This window comes from Passer montanus, unplaced genomic scaffold (genome assembly GCF_014805655.1).
Source record: "Passer montanus isolate IOZ18808 unplaced genomic scaffold, ASM1480565v1 scaffold117, whole genome shotgun sequence".
Lineage (NCBI taxonomy): Eukaryota > Metazoa > Chordata > Aves > Passeriformes > Passeridae > Passer > Passer montanus.
The window spans coordinates 404,814-420,108 of NW_024358389.1; the positions used below are offsets into that span (position 1 = coordinate 404,814).

General features: G+C 66.3%; 2 protein-coding genes across 4 annotated transcripts; one reads left to right on the plus strand and one right to left on the minus strand.

The window, feature by feature from the left end:
• Positions 1-13: 13 nt before the first annotated feature.
• Positions 14-691, plus strand: LOC120496625 (cytochrome c oxidase assembly factor 3 homolog, mitochondrial). Its single transcript, XM_039697257.1, has 2 exons — positions 14-270; positions 345-691. The coding sequence occupies exons 1-2, from the start codon at positions 33-35 to the stop codon at positions 455-457; spliced, it is 351 nt and encodes a 116-aa protein (XP_039553191.1). The 5' UTR covers positions 14-32; the 3' UTR covers positions 458-691.
• A 129-nt stretch (positions 692-820) lies between these two features.
• On the minus strand, positions 821-13,142 carry WNK4 (WNK lysine deficient protein kinase 4). Of its 3 annotated transcripts, XM_039697220.1 has the most exons (21): positions 12,265-13,141; positions 7,396-7,568; positions 7,024-7,244; positions 6,186-6,343; positions 5,603-5,691; positions 5,310-5,529; positions 4,910-5,240; positions 4,634-4,764; positions 4,490-4,557; positions 4,269-4,410; positions 4,060-4,176; positions 3,831-3,986; positions 3,484-3,541; positions 3,211-3,345; positions 2,793-3,098; positions 2,518-2,606; positions 2,193-2,289; positions 1,667-2,093; positions 1,355-1,557; positions 1,169-1,266; positions 821-1,089 (listed from the first exon to the last, which is right to left on the minus strand). In XM_039697220.1, the coding sequence occupies exons 1-21, from the start codon at positions 13,084-13,086 to the stop codon at positions 1,072-1,074; spliced, it is 4,059 nt and encodes a 1,352-aa protein (XP_039553154.1). In that variant the 5' UTR covers positions 13,087-13,141; the 3' UTR covers positions 821-1,071. The 3 variants fall into 3 exon arrangements, with proteins under 3 accessions (XP_039553154.1, XP_039553151.1, XP_039553152.1); XM_039697217.1 differs by having other exon boundaries at positions 2,518-3,098; positions 12,265-13,142; XM_039697218.1 differs by having other exon boundaries at positions 821-1,092; positions 2,518-3,098; positions 12,265-13,136.
• Positions 13,143-15,295: the final 2,153 nt, after the last annotated feature.

Consider the following 15,295-nt stretch of genomic DNA (forward strand, 5'->3'; position numbering starts at 1 on the left):
GTTCCTCCGATTGGCCAGCGCCCCCTCGCCGGATGTGGCGTCACGTCTCCGCGCGGAGACGGCGGGGGAAGATGGCGGCGCCGGGAGAGCCCGGGGAGGCGGCGTTCGCGCGGCGCATCGACCCGGCCCGGGAGCCGGGGCTCAGCCCCGAGCAGCGCCGCCTCATGGCGCAGGTGGAGCACGCCCAGCGCCAGCGCGCCCTGCAGCGCCGGCTCCGCAGCCGCAACGTGCTGCTGGCTCTCGGCATCGGCGCGGTGACGTTTGGCATCTGTATCCTCCGGGGCACCGAGGGGCCGGGGGGCTCCGGGGCCGCGCCCGCTGCTTTTCCTTAACTCCCCCCGCAGACGGTTACACCTTCTACTCGGTGTCGCAGGAGCGGTTCCTGGACGAGCTGGAGCAGGAGGCGGAGGCGGCGCGGGCGCGGGCCCGGGCGCGGGCCGAGGGCGCCGCGAGCTGAGCGGGGAGCGCCCGGCCCGGCCCGGCCCGGGACTGAGCTGCCGCCCGCGCCAGGCAGGACGGGCCGCGAGATGCGCCCGAGGGGTTCGGGCCGGCCCCGTGCTCTGCGATGCCGGGAGGAGGCCCCGGGGGCTCCCGCAGGCCGGCAGAGCCCGGCCCGGGGCCGTGCCCGCGGCAAGGACGGGGCGCCCCGGTGCCAGCGCTCCCCGCAATAAATCTCTCACTGGAGAACGCCTCAGCGCCCGTTGTCGCGGATCTCTCGGGCTGAGCCCGGCTCGCGGGGGATTTTCTGCTGTGCTCTGTGTCCTCACACGGCGAGGCGAGCAGCCGCGCGTCCCGCCCCACAGACACGCACCAGACACGGTTTGTACTCAATCCGTGTTTATGAAAACGCTTTTCCAACGCCAGTTCGTATCACAGCGCTCCCGCATCCCGGCGCTGCGGCCGAGGGCGGGGTCCGGGGCTGGGCTGGGACGAGCCGGGGATCCTCGGGGCGGGCTCGGCTCCTCGCAGCCCCCGCGACGGGGACACCTCGGGCTGGCGACAGCGGGCACACAGCTGTGGGTGCGAGCACGGCCCCGCGGCGCAGGCACTTGGGTGAGGTAGTTCACGGAGTCACTCCTGGCCAGCCGGCTACTGCGGAGAGAAGCGGCCGTGAACCGAGCGCCGCGGGCCCGGCCGGGAGCGCCCGGGCATCGCGCCCTGCCCTTACCGCCCGCCCGAGCTCGTCGGCGAAGGTCACGCCCTTGCTGAGGCGCTGCTCCTGCGAGCCCGTGCTGCTGCCGCTCAGCGAGTTCCGGCGCATGATGCCTGCGGGGACAGGGCCGTGAGGGCACGGCGGGCGGCGCGGCCCCGGTGCCCGCGGGGAACGGGAACGGGAACGGGAGCGGGGCGGCACCTGCGGGCGGTGCGAGCTCCAGGCGCTGCAGGCTGTTGCGGCGGGACGGGTTGAAGCTGCCCTTGGAGAGGCGGCGCTGGCGGCCCGACAGCATGGCAGCGGGCGAGACGATGCCCAGCGGCGGCTGCTTCCCCATGCGCAGGTACAGCTCCTCGATCTCCTTCTTCTGGGCGCTCTGCAGCAGCTGCACCTCCGCCAGGTGCCTGGGGACAGGACAGGGGCTGGCAGCGGGGCCGGGGAAGGGGCAGCGAGCTCCCCCCGGGCTGGGTGGGAGCAGGGGTGGCCTCCGGGTGCAGCCCAGCCCCGGCTCACTTCTGGCGCAGGTTCTGCAGCTCCTCCCAGATCTCCTCGTCCTCGCTCTCGGTGTCGTCGCTGCTCACGTAGGACAAGCTGCGGGAGTAGCTCAGCCACACCTGGCTCAGCATGGCCTGCGGCACGTTTTCGGTGCTCTCCTCCCCCGGGCCCTCGCCCGGGTCGCTGCCCGGCGGCGCGGCCGGCGCGGTGCCCGCCTCGGCTGGCACCTCCTCAGCCCTGGGGCCTCGCTCCGCCGCCTCCGCCGCCGCATCCGAGTCGCTGCTCGAGCTGTGGCTGGTGTCGGGCCCCGGGGGAGGCGGGGAGCCGCTCGCTGCCGGCTCCGGGCCCCGCTGCTCTCCGTCGCTGCTGCCCAGCCCCGCCGAGCTCACGGCCAGCTCCTTGGCTGGCACCACCTGGAACCGGCCCAGCACCTGCGGCTTGGCTTCTGCGGGGCACAGGGGCGGCTGGTGGGCTCAGGGCACAGGGCTGGCGGGGCACTGCGGTGCCCTGGCGCCGGCACAGCCCCGGCCCTGCCCCGCCTTACCTTCATTGATGGGCGAGAGCTGCGCCTTGGGCACGCTGGGGGCTGGTGCCTCCGAGATGATCAGAGAGTGGCTGGGCTTGGGGGCACCCGGCAGCACCTGTGGGCACCTGAGCACATCAGCAGCCCCACCCCAGGTCCTGCCACATCCACATCTCCCGTCCTCCCCTCTGTGCCCTGGGATCTGCCACCTGCTCAGCCCTCCCTGCATCCCAGGGGCTCCACAAGCCATGAGGCTCCATCCCATCCCAGTGCAGCACCTGCAGCAACCACCCAGCCCTGCTGACGCTGAGCTCCACCTGGACAGCCCTCGTACAGCCACACTCACCGTGCTGCCCTCTGCACTCCCAGGTGTGGATGGGCTCAGCAGCTGCACAGGGCTCCCCACGGCCTCGCTGCCCGGGGGGCACGCTGGGGCTGGTGCCAAGGGAAGGGAGGGTATGGGCACCCCAGCAGTGGGGACAGCAGCTCCCACCGACTCTGGGGTCCCACTGCCAGGTGGGACTGGCTTGTCTGTGCTGGTGGGGTCAGGGTAGACAAAGCGTGGGGCACCCAGGGCAAGACTCTGCGGCCGTGGCAGCAGTGCTGGGTACAGGTGCCCACCTGAGCTGGCAATGGAGGAGACAGTGTGGGCCACGGTCATCACTGCCAGGGAGAAGACATTGGCCAGGGACAAGAGGGGGGCAGTGGGGGACAAGGGTGTGCTGGTCACAGCGGGGCTCAGGGGGCTGCTGGGCTCACGGGGAACAGGGGATGTGGGGACAGGCTGGGGGGACAGGAGGGCTTGGGGCAGGGCAGGGGGGACAGGCCCCCCGGGGGTCCCCTGGGGAGTCAGCGTTGGTGTCAGTGCTGGTGACGACGTGAGCCAGGAGGGAGTCATGGAGACGAGGGGCCAGGTCTGCGCTGAGCCTGCAGGGACAGAAGTGTCAGGAGCAGCCCCCAGGGCCACCTCCCACCCCTGCCCAGGGAGCAGCTGGCAGCCCCAGGGCAATGAGCACGCCCACCCTGCCAGCACGGGCACCTGTGGGGGAGCCGAGTGGCCCCGGGGCTGGCGGAGGCTCCGCGGGACTGGCCAGGTTGGTCTCTGACGGGGAGCGGCTCAGCAGCGGCAGCACGGGGGACTGCACAGCCAGGCTGGGACTGGTGCAGCTCAGGTCTGTGCCAAGGGGTGACAGCCAGGCTCAGCCAGGGCAGGACATGTCCTTTGAGACCCTCAGGGCTTGGCTGAGGCCATCACCTGCCCTGCACGAGGCTTGGGGAGGCGGGAAGGGCCCGCACAGGGGCACAGACGTACCACTGAGTGAGGATGAGGAGGAGATGGAGCGCGAGAGCCCCTGCAGCTGCAGGTCCACCTGCGAGAAGGGCGAGCTGAGCCCAGCACCGGGGCAGAGGCCCCAGCCAGGCTGTGCCAAGCCCCCACTGGGCCCCACCCTGGCCCCACCACCTGTGGGGACAGGAGCTGGAGTCTCTTCTGTGCTGGGGAGCACCTTGACTTGTCACAGGAGCGGGCAAGCGACCACAGGAGGACCCTGCACCCCAGCCCCCACCCCGGACTCCCTGGGGCCAGGCAGCACCCCAAGCCATGCTCAGCAGCAGCAGCAGCAGCTTCCCCAGCGCTGGCAGGGCCAGGCTGGCACTCACGGGGCTGCCCAGAGCACTGTCAGCCTCGGGGCCCTTGGGCAGCTCGGCGCCACCGCGGCCGTCCTTGCGGAGCAGGGTCTCCACGCGGTGGATGATGTCCCGGATACGGTTGATGAAACTCTCCCTCTCTGACTTGAGGATGAACTCATTGTGGACCTGAGGGTGGAGGGGTCAGTCAGCACCCAGCCCAGCCAGGCAGGCCCCACCTTCACCCTGCCCCTGCTCTCACCATGGCGGCTGCAATTTCCTCCGGGTTGTCCCCATCCAGGTCGAACTTGAAGGTCACCATCTTGTTGTTGTAGGTCTGCAGCTGGCACTCCACCACTCGGTCGTTCTTGTCGGAGATCTGTGGGCAGCAGGGCTGGCTCAGCCTAGGAGAACCCACCTGGCATCTTCCTGGCACCTTCCTGGCCCCTGCCTGGCCCCTGTGGCACTCACGTTGGTGATGCGCAACCTGGACCGGGCTCGGCGTCTCAGCAGCTTCCCCGAGGCTCTCTTGGGTGGCAGCTTGGTGCTCTGCTCGCTGGCTGACAGCCCCTCGTAGCCATCACTCATGCCCGATGCCACATCCGAGGTGTAGCTGCAGGAAGCCCCAGCTCCAGAGCATCAGCGTGGCCATTCCCAAGCACCACGCTCCCCGCCCGACCCCCCAGCCTCACCTGTCCACCGAGGAGGAGAAGCCACTGGCAGGGGGCAAATGCTCGGTGGGCAGCTGCACGGCGATGCTCTGCAGGGAGAGGAGGGGGTGAGCTGCTGCCACGGCTGCCCTGAGCCCCCTCCCCACCCCATGGGGCCGTGCTCACCGTGGGGAAGCAGCGCACGGGCCGGGTGGGTGGGGGGCTGGTGGGGTCCACAGCCACAAAGCTGCGGTGGGCCCGGTCCGGGGAGTCCAGGAAGCCAGAGGAGCTCAGGTACCCATCAGTCTCACAGTCGGCTGTGGGGGAGAGCTGGCATGAGCCAAAGCCCTGAGCAGCTGGGGAAGGGCTGTGGGGCTGGGAGAAGCTGACAGACCCCCCCTCCTGCCTCCCCCCCAGCTCCCCTGCTGCCCACCCGGCAGTTGCCCCTTGGTGCCTACGCACAGGTGGCTGAGGAGTAGCTGGTGTGCCGGTAGGTGAAGTGCTGGTGCTGGTCAGCCTCGGGCTCCTCAGGCTCCAGGGGGAAGGTGCTGCTGAAGGCAGAGTCCCCAGAGCCAGGGGTGGCCAGGGCAGGCGTGGGGGCACCAGGTGGCAGCGGGGACTTGAGCTCCTCCAGCAGCCTCAGGACGCCCGGGGGCTGCTCTGGCTCTGCGGGTGATGGAGCACCCTGGGCACGCTTCAGCTTCTCCCGCTTGCGCTTGATGGCGACCACACGGTCCCTCACAGCCTTGGCCACCAGCTTGTAGTCAGCCTCACACACAAAGCCCAGGACCACCTGCACAGGAGGGAGCTTGTCACTTCGGGGTGCAGGGACCGCCCAGGGCTCCCCTATCTCTGTACCCACCATCTCCTGAGCCACCTCCTCTGCCACGTCCTTGTAGAGCTCAAAGAGGAACTCGATGGCGTTGTTGTCCTTGTATTTGCCGTGCAGCTTCTTCGTGTCGTCCATGCGCAGCCAGAGCTTGAGCCCAGACTTGACTCCGTCATCCTCCTCAGCCAGCTCCACGTGCACCCCTGTGTCCTCCTGGAAGAAGGAATGCTCCAGCAGGTCCTGGATGGTGTACCTGCAGAGGGCACAGCTCAGTGTGGGCTCAGGGCCGGGGGCACCCTGCCACCCAGGCTCCCCTCTGCCCCCACCTCTCGTTCTTGTCCATGCGGATGCAGCCTTCGATGATCTCCTTCAGCTCGGGCACCTTCACCTTGTAGAAGCTGCTGGGCTTCAGGCCCTGGGGGTAGTGAGAGTGAGTGAGCACCTCCTGCGCCATCCCAGCGCAGGGAACAACCAGCCCAGGGCCACACGAGCTCTGCAGTGGCCCCGGTGGCCAGGCCACGTGTGCCTGCACGAGCCAGGCTGCCCCAGGGCTCAGAGTTTCCACCCCAACAGGCAGGAGCTGGCAGGAGCCAGCTGTGACTGGTCAGGGCAGCTGCAGTGCCCCAGGCCAGGGTGACCGAGCAGACTGCTGCCGTTCCACCCCATTAACACACTGGCAGTGCCTGGTGCAGAGCCAGGGATGTGGGGTCTGGCCAAGCCGTGCCCCACCACCACCACCCACAGCTCCATGGCCTGGCAGAGCAACCCCTCACTATCTTTAGCCACTCACACAACCCTCACGGTGACACATTTTGTCAGCAGCAGGGCCTGACAGCTCCAGCTGACCGTGTCCCCTGGCTCCTGTGGGACCAGCCAGCAGCACCACCCCCAGCTGGGGCTGGGCCTCACCGAGGTGACCTTGCGGTAGATCTGGGCGGCGTTCTGGCACTCGGAGTAGGGGTACTCCGAGGTGGCCATCTCCAGCATGCACATCCCAAAGGCGTAGACATCCACTGCCTCGTCGTACTTCTCCTCGTACATCTCCGGCGCCATGAACTCGGGGGTGCCTGGAGGAGCAGTGGAGCTCAGGACCCCCGGGATGCCCACCCCTGCAGCCCCCACAGCTCCCTGGAGGAGCAGTGCAGCTCAGGACCCCCAGGTTCCCACTCCTGCAGCCCCCACAGCTCCCTGGAGGAGCAGAGGAGCTCAGGACCCCTGAGATGCCCATCCCTGCAGCCCCCACAGCTCCCTGGAGGAGCAGTGCAGCTCAGGACCCCCGGGATGCCCACCCCTGCAGCCCCCACAGCTCCCTGGAGGAGCAGTGCAGCTCAGGACCCCCAGGTTCCCCCCACAGCTCCCTGGAGGAGCAGTGCAGCTCAGGACCCCCGGGATGCCCACCCCTGCAGCCCCCCCAGCTCCCTGGAGGAGCAGTGCAGCTCAGGACCCCCGGGATGCCCACCCCTGCAGCCCCCACAGCTCCCTGGAGGAGCAGTGCAGCTCAGGACCCCCAGGTTCCCACTCCTGCAGCCCCCACAGCTCCCTGGAGGAGCAGAGGAGCTCAGGACCCCCAGGATTCCCACCCCTGCAGCCCCCACAGCTCCCAGGGGCTCCCTGGAGGAGCAGAGGAGCTCAGGACCCCCAGGTTCCCACCCCTGCAGCCCCCACAGCTCCCTGGAGGAGCAGAGGAGCTCAGGACCCCCAGGTTCCCACCCCTGCAGCCCCCACAGCTCCCTGGAGCCAGCCCCACCTATCACACTCTTGGCAAAGGAGGCTCTCTTGAGCGTGGCCAGGCCCAGGTCCCCAATCTTGACGGAGCCCGTGGGGCCCGTGATGAAGATGTTGTCACACTTGAGGTCGCGGTGGATGATGGGGGGCGAGCGAGTGTGCAGGAAATGCAGACCCTTGAGGATCTGCCGGCTCCAGCGCTGCAGCACCTTCAGCTTCATCTCTTTGAAGCGCTTCAAATACCTGCCAGGGACCAACAGGGCTCAGACCTGCGGGATTGGACTCGTGGCCCAGCCTTGGCTCCAGCCCACCCTCCTCTTGTTGCCATCTGGACTCAGATGACCACACAACAAAGAGCGGGGACCCCGTTCCCTCCCCTGCACGCCCCAATCACGTTTTCAGGGTGCCAGACGTCATGAGCTCTGTGACCAGCACGATGCAGATCTGGCCTTTGATAGTTGACTTCCAGGAGTCGTAGAAGCGGACGATGTTGGGGTGCTGCAGCCCCTTCAGCATCTCCACCTCCTCGCTGAACCGCTGCCGCTCCGTCTTGGACAGCTTCCGTGTCTGTGGGGGCCAGGGGGGGTGTGAGGAGGGCACGGGGGTCCTGCCGAGCACAGGGGGGTGCCCTGGCCACAAAAGTCCCTCATGTCCCCATACGAGGCAGAGGAGGCTTCTGTGGCCCCATCACGGACCTGCTGTCCCCCAGCACGGTGGCACACTCGTGGCTGCGGCCACCCTGGGCTGTGGTCCCCCCACCAGCCCACCACTCTGGGTGGGTGCACGCCAGATGGGAACTGTGCAGCTCCCCACTGCCCTGTGCTGGGCCCACTCCCCTCCCTCAGCCCCCAGCTGGAGCCCCCCACGCTGCCTCGGGACAGGGAACCCCAGGCTGCAGCTGGAGGGGACGTGAGGGGTCTGCAGAAGCTGCTGCCATCCTGCCCTGTGCAGACACGATGGCCACGGCTCTTGTGTCCTCTCTGGGCTCCGTGTAGCCGGGTGCTGGGCCAGCCTCAATGAGGCCTTTGTTGGGGAAAGCAGGCGGGGGAGGCTCCAGCCCAGGTTTTTCCATGTTCCTCCTGCTCGAGTTAATTAAAGTGGAAACACAAGCCGAGGGTGCTGACTGCAGCTGGGGCGGGGGCCAGCGGAGGGGACAGCCCCCTCATGCTGGAGGGACACAGCCCCGGGTGCAGGGAGAGGGGAGCTGAGCCAGGGCTGGAGCAGCCAGGCTCAGCCCTGGGCAGGAGCAGGAGCAGCGACAACCCCACCACAGCCTGGGCTGCTGCAGAGCCTGGGGGCCTCCAGGCTGGGACCCCTGCCCAGCCCACGTTCAGAGGCCAAGGAAAGTGGAGCTGCCACAGAGCTCCCACCTCCAGAGCTGTCCCGGCCCCTTGGCCAGTGGCCACCCTCCATCAATCCCGTGGCTTTCGTAACACTTTCATTGCATCACAGGCGGCCCCGTGGCTTGGCTGGAGCTGCTCCATAATCCCCCCACATTTAATACATGCTCAGGGACAGGCTCAGCCCAGAGGAGAACCTGAGCCCGCTGCAGCAGCATGAATGGGACCTTTCATAGGGAAGGAGGAAAACAGCACCCGAACCCCTGCAGGGCCAGCAGCACACCCCGGCTTCCCTGCCCAGTGCCACGGCCACCACCACCCCTCTGGCCCTCTCCTACCCACTGAGAGGTGTCCAGAGCCTTCACTGCACCCCACAAACCTGCGAGGGCATGAGGAAGCTGGCACGGGCCGTGAAGTGGGCAGTCACAGGTGGCCATGCTCTCCCAGCTCAGCCAGAGTGGACCCCAACTGGAGCAGTTGTGCCAGCACGGCCCTCACTGTGCCATGCCCAGTTCCAGGCAGAGCCCCAGCACAAGGCCACCTCTCCCAGAGTGCCTGGAGTGAGGTCTGGGGGAGGCAAGGCTGTGCCAGGGCTGCTGGGCTCGCTTGGCATCGCTCCTTCCACACGACCCGAGTGGCAGCAGCTCCCAGCCCTGTGCTGATACTCTCCCTGTTGAGTGTGGGCATCCAAGCCCAGCCTGGGCATAGCCTGGCTGGAGGAGCACCAGGAGGGGCAGGGCAGACAGGGCTGCCAGCACAGACATGGCACACAGCAGGGGCACACCACGTCCTCTCCGAGCAGCTCCCACACAGGGCGGAGGAGGACGCTGGGGGTGGTGGCATGGGGACCACGAGGAGCTGGGTGGCAATGGTCCAGCCCATGCTGTGAGCCAGGAGCTGGCTGCTGAGGAGCCCAGCACAGCCAGCACCAGGAGCTGAGGCCAGCTGCAGGAGAAGGGAGGGTGGGGACGGCTGTTGTCCCTGCAGCAGGAGGCTGTCCCCAGCCTGGCAGTGCTCAGTGCCCTCTGCAGCACTCACAGGGCTGCCCCATCCCTGGCTCTGCACTGGCACTTGCACTCTGGAGGGGCATTCAGAGCAGCACCACGGCGGGCACAGGGCCAGGGCTGGAAAGTGCCCAGCACTCTCCCCCCAGCCACGTCCACAGCCCCAGGGAGGTCCCCAGCCCCCCCAGAGGAGCCAGCTCTCTGTCAGCAGTGGGTGCCAGCGCCTCGCTGCCCTCCCTGCGGGTCTGCCCTGCCAAGCAGGAGCTCACAGCCATGTGAGCACACACGCACAAGGTGCCCTACAGCCCCAGGGCTGCTGGCTGAGGTTACCTGGGCGCTGGAGCTGGGGAGGCACAGCAGTGCCTGCTGCCCAGAGTGCTCTTGCCCACTTGGGGAACCCCAAGGGGTTCCACAGGGAAATTGCACAGTCAGGTATTTAGAGCCAGACCCCACTCTGGGCCTCTGGTTTCCTCCCTGCTTCCTCCTTCCCCACCGCCCGCAGCACCTAGGACAGAAATAGTGCCAGGCTAAAGCTGGAAAGCACAAACAGAGGGGCTGTGGACAGACAGACGCTGCGTTCAGGACAGGGGACAGGGATGGGCAGTCCCCTGAGGGGTCTCAGAGACACATAAGACAGGCAAAGCCAACCTCTGCTCCACCAGGCTCTGAGGAGGGAAGGTCAGGGCAAGGACAGTAGGGAGAGCTGGGGTTTGGGACTGGGATCCATCACGGCAGCTCAACCAGGTTCTCTGGTGCAGAACAGGTCAGGCCTGAGGTTAAGTACTCATTTGGAATTGAAAGGCAATAGAAGGAGAACTGTGAAGTGCACAGGACAAAGCTATTTTTAAAATGGCAGAACCACAACCATTTTTATTTGTGGTTCCAAATCCCGTATTTGTGTCACAGTGTCCAATTCTTTGCATGATTGCTGGAGAAAACAAACTTCTAAATGTCTGCATCTGTCCTCTCAGCCCCCTGTGGGACATGGATTTGGGTACAAGAGACACTGAATAAAGAGCAGTCAGTGGAATGGAGCCAAACACTGGGTGGGGAGGGGAGAGGGCAGGGGCAGGCACGGGGTGGGAGCAGGGACCTGTCTGCACTCCCGTGGGAGGCTGCAGGACCAGAGGGGTCAGATCTTCCCAGCACCATGGGATGCTCACAGGAGGGTCCCTGGCAGGGGTCCCCAGCCCCTCCACAGCCACCCCCAGGGGACAAGTGAGTGGCTGTGCCACTCCTGGCTGGCAGGAGCAGCAGCGGGGCCAGCCTGTGCCTGCTGGGCTGGGACACGGGAGTGTTTTGCTGCCCAGCTCCCTTCTCCCCTCCAGCTGGGGGCTGCAGGCTCATCCCCTCACAGCCCCTCCAAGCAGGGAGCAGCAGGACAAGGAGCTGCTGCCAGCCCTGCTGTGCGTGCCAGGCCCCAGGACAGGGGACGTGGGGCTGAGACCCAGGGGAGGGACACGGAGCTGGCGGAGCGGGAAGCGCTGGGGACAGCTGACTCATCCAGGCAAGGAAGGTCCTGGCTCGCCAAGGAGAGCCTGTTCCAGTCAGTGGCTGCCACCTGAAGGGACTCAGGAGAGCTCAGGGGCGTTTGGATGGAGCTGTGGGGCTTTGTGAGGGCAGGAGAACTGAGCTGGCTCTGAACTGAGCTCTCAACGACTGAAGCATTTGTGGAACCCATGGGGGTGGGGGCTAAATCTTCACCTTCCTCACCAAGAGGCCATGGTCAGCCCTCTAGAAACCACCCACCAGTCTCTCAGGATCTCTTCTTGCTCTGCTGGGCTGCAGCCACCCCAAGGACCCAGCCCAGCAGCTGCCTGCAGTGCACTGAGCTTTTAGGAACAAGACAACAAACTCGCAAGACACGTTTTTCTGTGTCAACAAGGACTTGGACCTTCCCACCACAGCAGCCTTCCCAGGATCAGGAGCCTGAGGGAGACTTTGGACTTCACCAAAACCTCTCCCCAGGTGCTCCAAGGAGAAAAGGCAGCCCTACAGCACAGATTTCCCTGGGCACCTCCTTGGACAAGATCAGGCCCATCAAAAGCACTTGAGGGGGCAAAGGCATTGTGGAGGCAACACTATCACCACTGCTCTCAGCATCCTGCTGGCAGGACAGCCAAGGAGATGGAGGATCTCCTGATGGGGATGCTCCTCAGAGACCTGGAAGCACAGGTCCAGCTGCCTCCAGCAGAGAGGCCCTGGCAGCATCACAGAAAGCACCCACAGGTGGCCATGGACACAATTTCAGCCAAGGTCAAGCAGGCAGAGAGCACCAAGGTCGTGCTGTACCCTGCTCCCAGCTGACAGCCAGCCCCAGCTCGCTGCAGGCACGAGCCCCAGGGCACACCAAGGGCTACGGCAGCAAACTTTGGGAGGCAGATCCAACACAAGCACAGGCAGGCACGCAGAGAGGGCACTGCTGTACTCCCACGAGCTGCTGAGCATCAGAGAGACACTGGGATGCTCAGCCCCAGATCCACCTGTAAAGCGCCAGAGCAGGGACTGGCATCAAGAACGTGGGCACCCTGGCATGCTCCATAATGCAGAAAGCAAATGGAAAACAGCACGTGATGAGCAGGAGGGCCAGGAGCGGGGCACTAAGCAGGAGTCTGGGTCCGGGCCAGCAGACCCACGAGGCACCGAGGCACTGGCAGTGATGGGCACAGTGCGAGGCAGCGAGGGGAGCCCGCACCGAGCCCTGCCCCGCTGCTGTGGCACCACAGCGACCGGCAGAGGCGGAGGCTCGAGGGTGCTGCCCTCGCCGGTGCGGGCGGCAGCCCGGGGAGGTGTCCCGCGAGTCCCACAGCAGCCGGGCAGGGTCAGGGCGGGGAGGGCTGCCCACGGAGGGACACTGGACGGGAGAGGGTCCGAGCGCCCCTCGGGAGCCGCTTGGCCCGGGCGGGGCAGGGGCCGTACCTGCAGCTCGCACCAGGCCACCTCCACGGTGGTCTCCGTGTCCAGCCCCTTGTAGACGGTCTTGAAGGAGCCGCGGCCGATCTCGATGTCGAACTTGAGGAACCGGCCGTCGGGGGAGGTGGCGACCGCCCGCGTCTCTACCTCCTCGCTCTCCGTCTCCTCCGGTTCCCGGAGCCCGGCAGCGGCCGCCGGCGGCGGCGACCCCCCGCGCTCCCCGTCCGGCGCCGGGTACCCCAGCAGCTCCAGCTCGGCCGAGCTCCGCCGGTTGAAGCGGGAGGAAGCACGTCGGGAATCGCGCCCCGAGGGCCGCCGGCTGCGGTTGCGGTGCGGGGCCCGTCCGGTGAGCCCTGGAGCGGGCTCCGGCTCCGGCTGCGGCGGGGAGCCGCTGTCCGCCCGCTCCGCCTCGGGATGGGACATGGCTCCGGTGGCGGCGGGCTCGGCCGCCAGCATCGGCTCAAGCCCGGCGGGAGCGGCCGCTCCCGCGCAGCTTCGCACCCGCTGCCTCCGCCACCGCGCAACCGGGAGCGACCGCCGAGACCCGCTCCGGGCACCGGCCCCGGCCCGGGGAGGGGCACAGCACCGGGCAGGGGCACCGGGGAGGGGCACAGCACCGACACCGCACCGGGCAGCAGCCCCGGGACGGCGCCCGGCGCTGCAGCTCATGGCACGGGCTGCGAGCAGGGGCGAGCGCTCCGGTCCCGCTCCCGACCACCCCGGGGTGCCGGGATGTCCCCTCCCCGCAGGACAGCCCCTTCCCTGCCGCCGCCCCGCGGGGCTCCGGGGCTGCTGTGAGTAACGCAGGAACGTCCCTGCTTTAAACATTTCCTCGGAATTTCTGCCTCTGGTCCCGGAGCAGCGTGTCCTGGAGCTGCCGGGACGCGAGTTCCCCCTCACGCTGCCCCAGAGAGCCCCGCTCGGGGTCACTACGGTCCGAAATCCCGAAATTAGGGTCAGGCAAATAGGAAGAGTCGAAGGTGTGTGTCAGCCCCGCGGGAGCCAGCAGCCGGACAAGAGCGTGCTGTCTCTCCAGGCTGAAGGAGAAGGTTGTTCTGCCGGTGAGGCTGTTTACACAAAACACAAAGCAATTGAGGCCACCGCCGATTTCTTTTCCCGGAGGTCAGATTGTTTCTACTCAACGATACCGGAAACATTAAGGAGTGGATCGACGAGGGAAGGCAGGCACGGCTCCTCCGGGCCAGCCTGGCACCCGCAGGTGATGCCCGGTGACCGGAGCTGCTGAGCTCCACGTCCCGCACGGCTGCTCCCCGCAAATCCCCGCCGGCAAGAGGGAGGGACAAGTGTTTAGTGAAATGTTCCTGGCTGCCCTGTGGCTCTCTGCTGATCTCTGCTCTGCTACCCCACTCTACCCACCTCCTCCTGCCTTCCCACCCAGGGGTTTGAGCAATGTCTGCCTGGCAAGAGCTGCTGGAGCAGAACTGGCTGCTGAGCAGGGAGCAGCAACCACTCAGCCCTGCACCCCTTGGGCTTGCTCCCAGGTGAACAAGCAGCACTGGCAGAACACCACGGCCAGCAGCAGCCCCTGCAGGGCTCTGCCTGCTGCTGGGGCACTGGGTGCCCGTGGCCACTGAGCCAAGAGGCCAGGACTGCCAGGCCACAGGGGCAGTGCCTGCACTGGCCCTGCCATGGGAAGCTCTTGGGTTGCAGGATGCAACGTGGTTGGACTCAGCTCTGTTAAACAATGCTCTTTGTTCAGGTGAGCCTTATCAGAACCTTCTCAGCATGGCCAGAAAGGGGGGCATGCTGCCCGAGGGCCTCTAGGTTGACTCTGTGTGCCCCCACACGGGGGTCCCTGGCAGGGCCCATGCACTGCCCAGGCCCAGGAATACAGCCCGGGCTGGCAGGGAGCCCCAGCTCTCCAACCAGAGACACAGAGCCAGGCAGGGCTCTCAGCTTGGTCCCTGGCAGGCTCATGTCTCCTTATCAAGGGTTTCCATCGTGAAACAAGACGCCTTGGAAGATCCCAGAGGAGCAGGGGAGTATCCCAGTCCAATGAGGCCCCTGCAGACAGGAGAGGAAATTAGGGGTGAAGTTTGCTCCAGCTGCTGCCCTCCCACACCTCCCTTTGTGAGTGGCCCGAGAAATTCCCTAAATGATCCCTCCAAATGCCACTCCACGCCAGAACTTGGGAGGGAGGTGGCAGCTCGGGAACAGGTCCTCTCCTGAGCTGGCCAGGAACACCAATCTGCAGCCAGCTTGGCCTGAAACCAGGAGGCTCGTGTTCCACAATCAGGCGCCCACTGCAGCTCCCCGGCGTTATCAGGGTGACATTTCTGGGCTGCAGGTGCCAGTGCCAGGCTTCACTTTGAGGAACCGCCACAATCAGGGAACATAACCCATTTCTCGCCTGCATTTGGCTGCCAGAAAGAGTACAAGGAACTGTGTAATCGCTCTCCTCAGAATTAGATCGTGAATCAAAGCCCTGCTCAGCTCCAGGCTCCGCCAAGCCCTGCCAGGAATTGTCTGCTCTGATCCCAGAGCTTGGGGCAGGACCACAGAGGGGCCAGGATGGGTCTGGATGAGGGGGATGCACAGCTGGGGCTGCAGAGCACAGGGTGCTGTCCCAGGAGGGCCCTAGGGACACCCAGGGCTTGTTTCACTGCTGGCTTCACCATCCCATACCCATGGGACCTTCTGTGTCTCTCACCCTAACTCCCATGAGTTCAGGGAGGAGGAGATGGCTCCCAAACCTCAGCTGTGCCTGTAACCCTGGGCAGATCACTGCAGAGGATTTCCTCAGCCCAGAGGCACAGATGGGATCCGCCTGCACGTTTATCCCAACATAAGAAGTTATCAAACTGAAACAGCTCTTGCTCCTGAGCAGCTGCATTAAAGAAAATCTTTCTCGGAATCTTTCCTCCCTCACCAGCGGGATCCGAGTGTGCCCAGCCTGATAGTGCCTTATCTTGGCACCAGCCCCTCTGAGCTCTGCCTCACCCTGGCCAGAGAGCCCTAATCACCACGGCCAGACGTGGCCAGGGCCTCTGAGGGGCCACAGGCTGGAGGAGGGGGT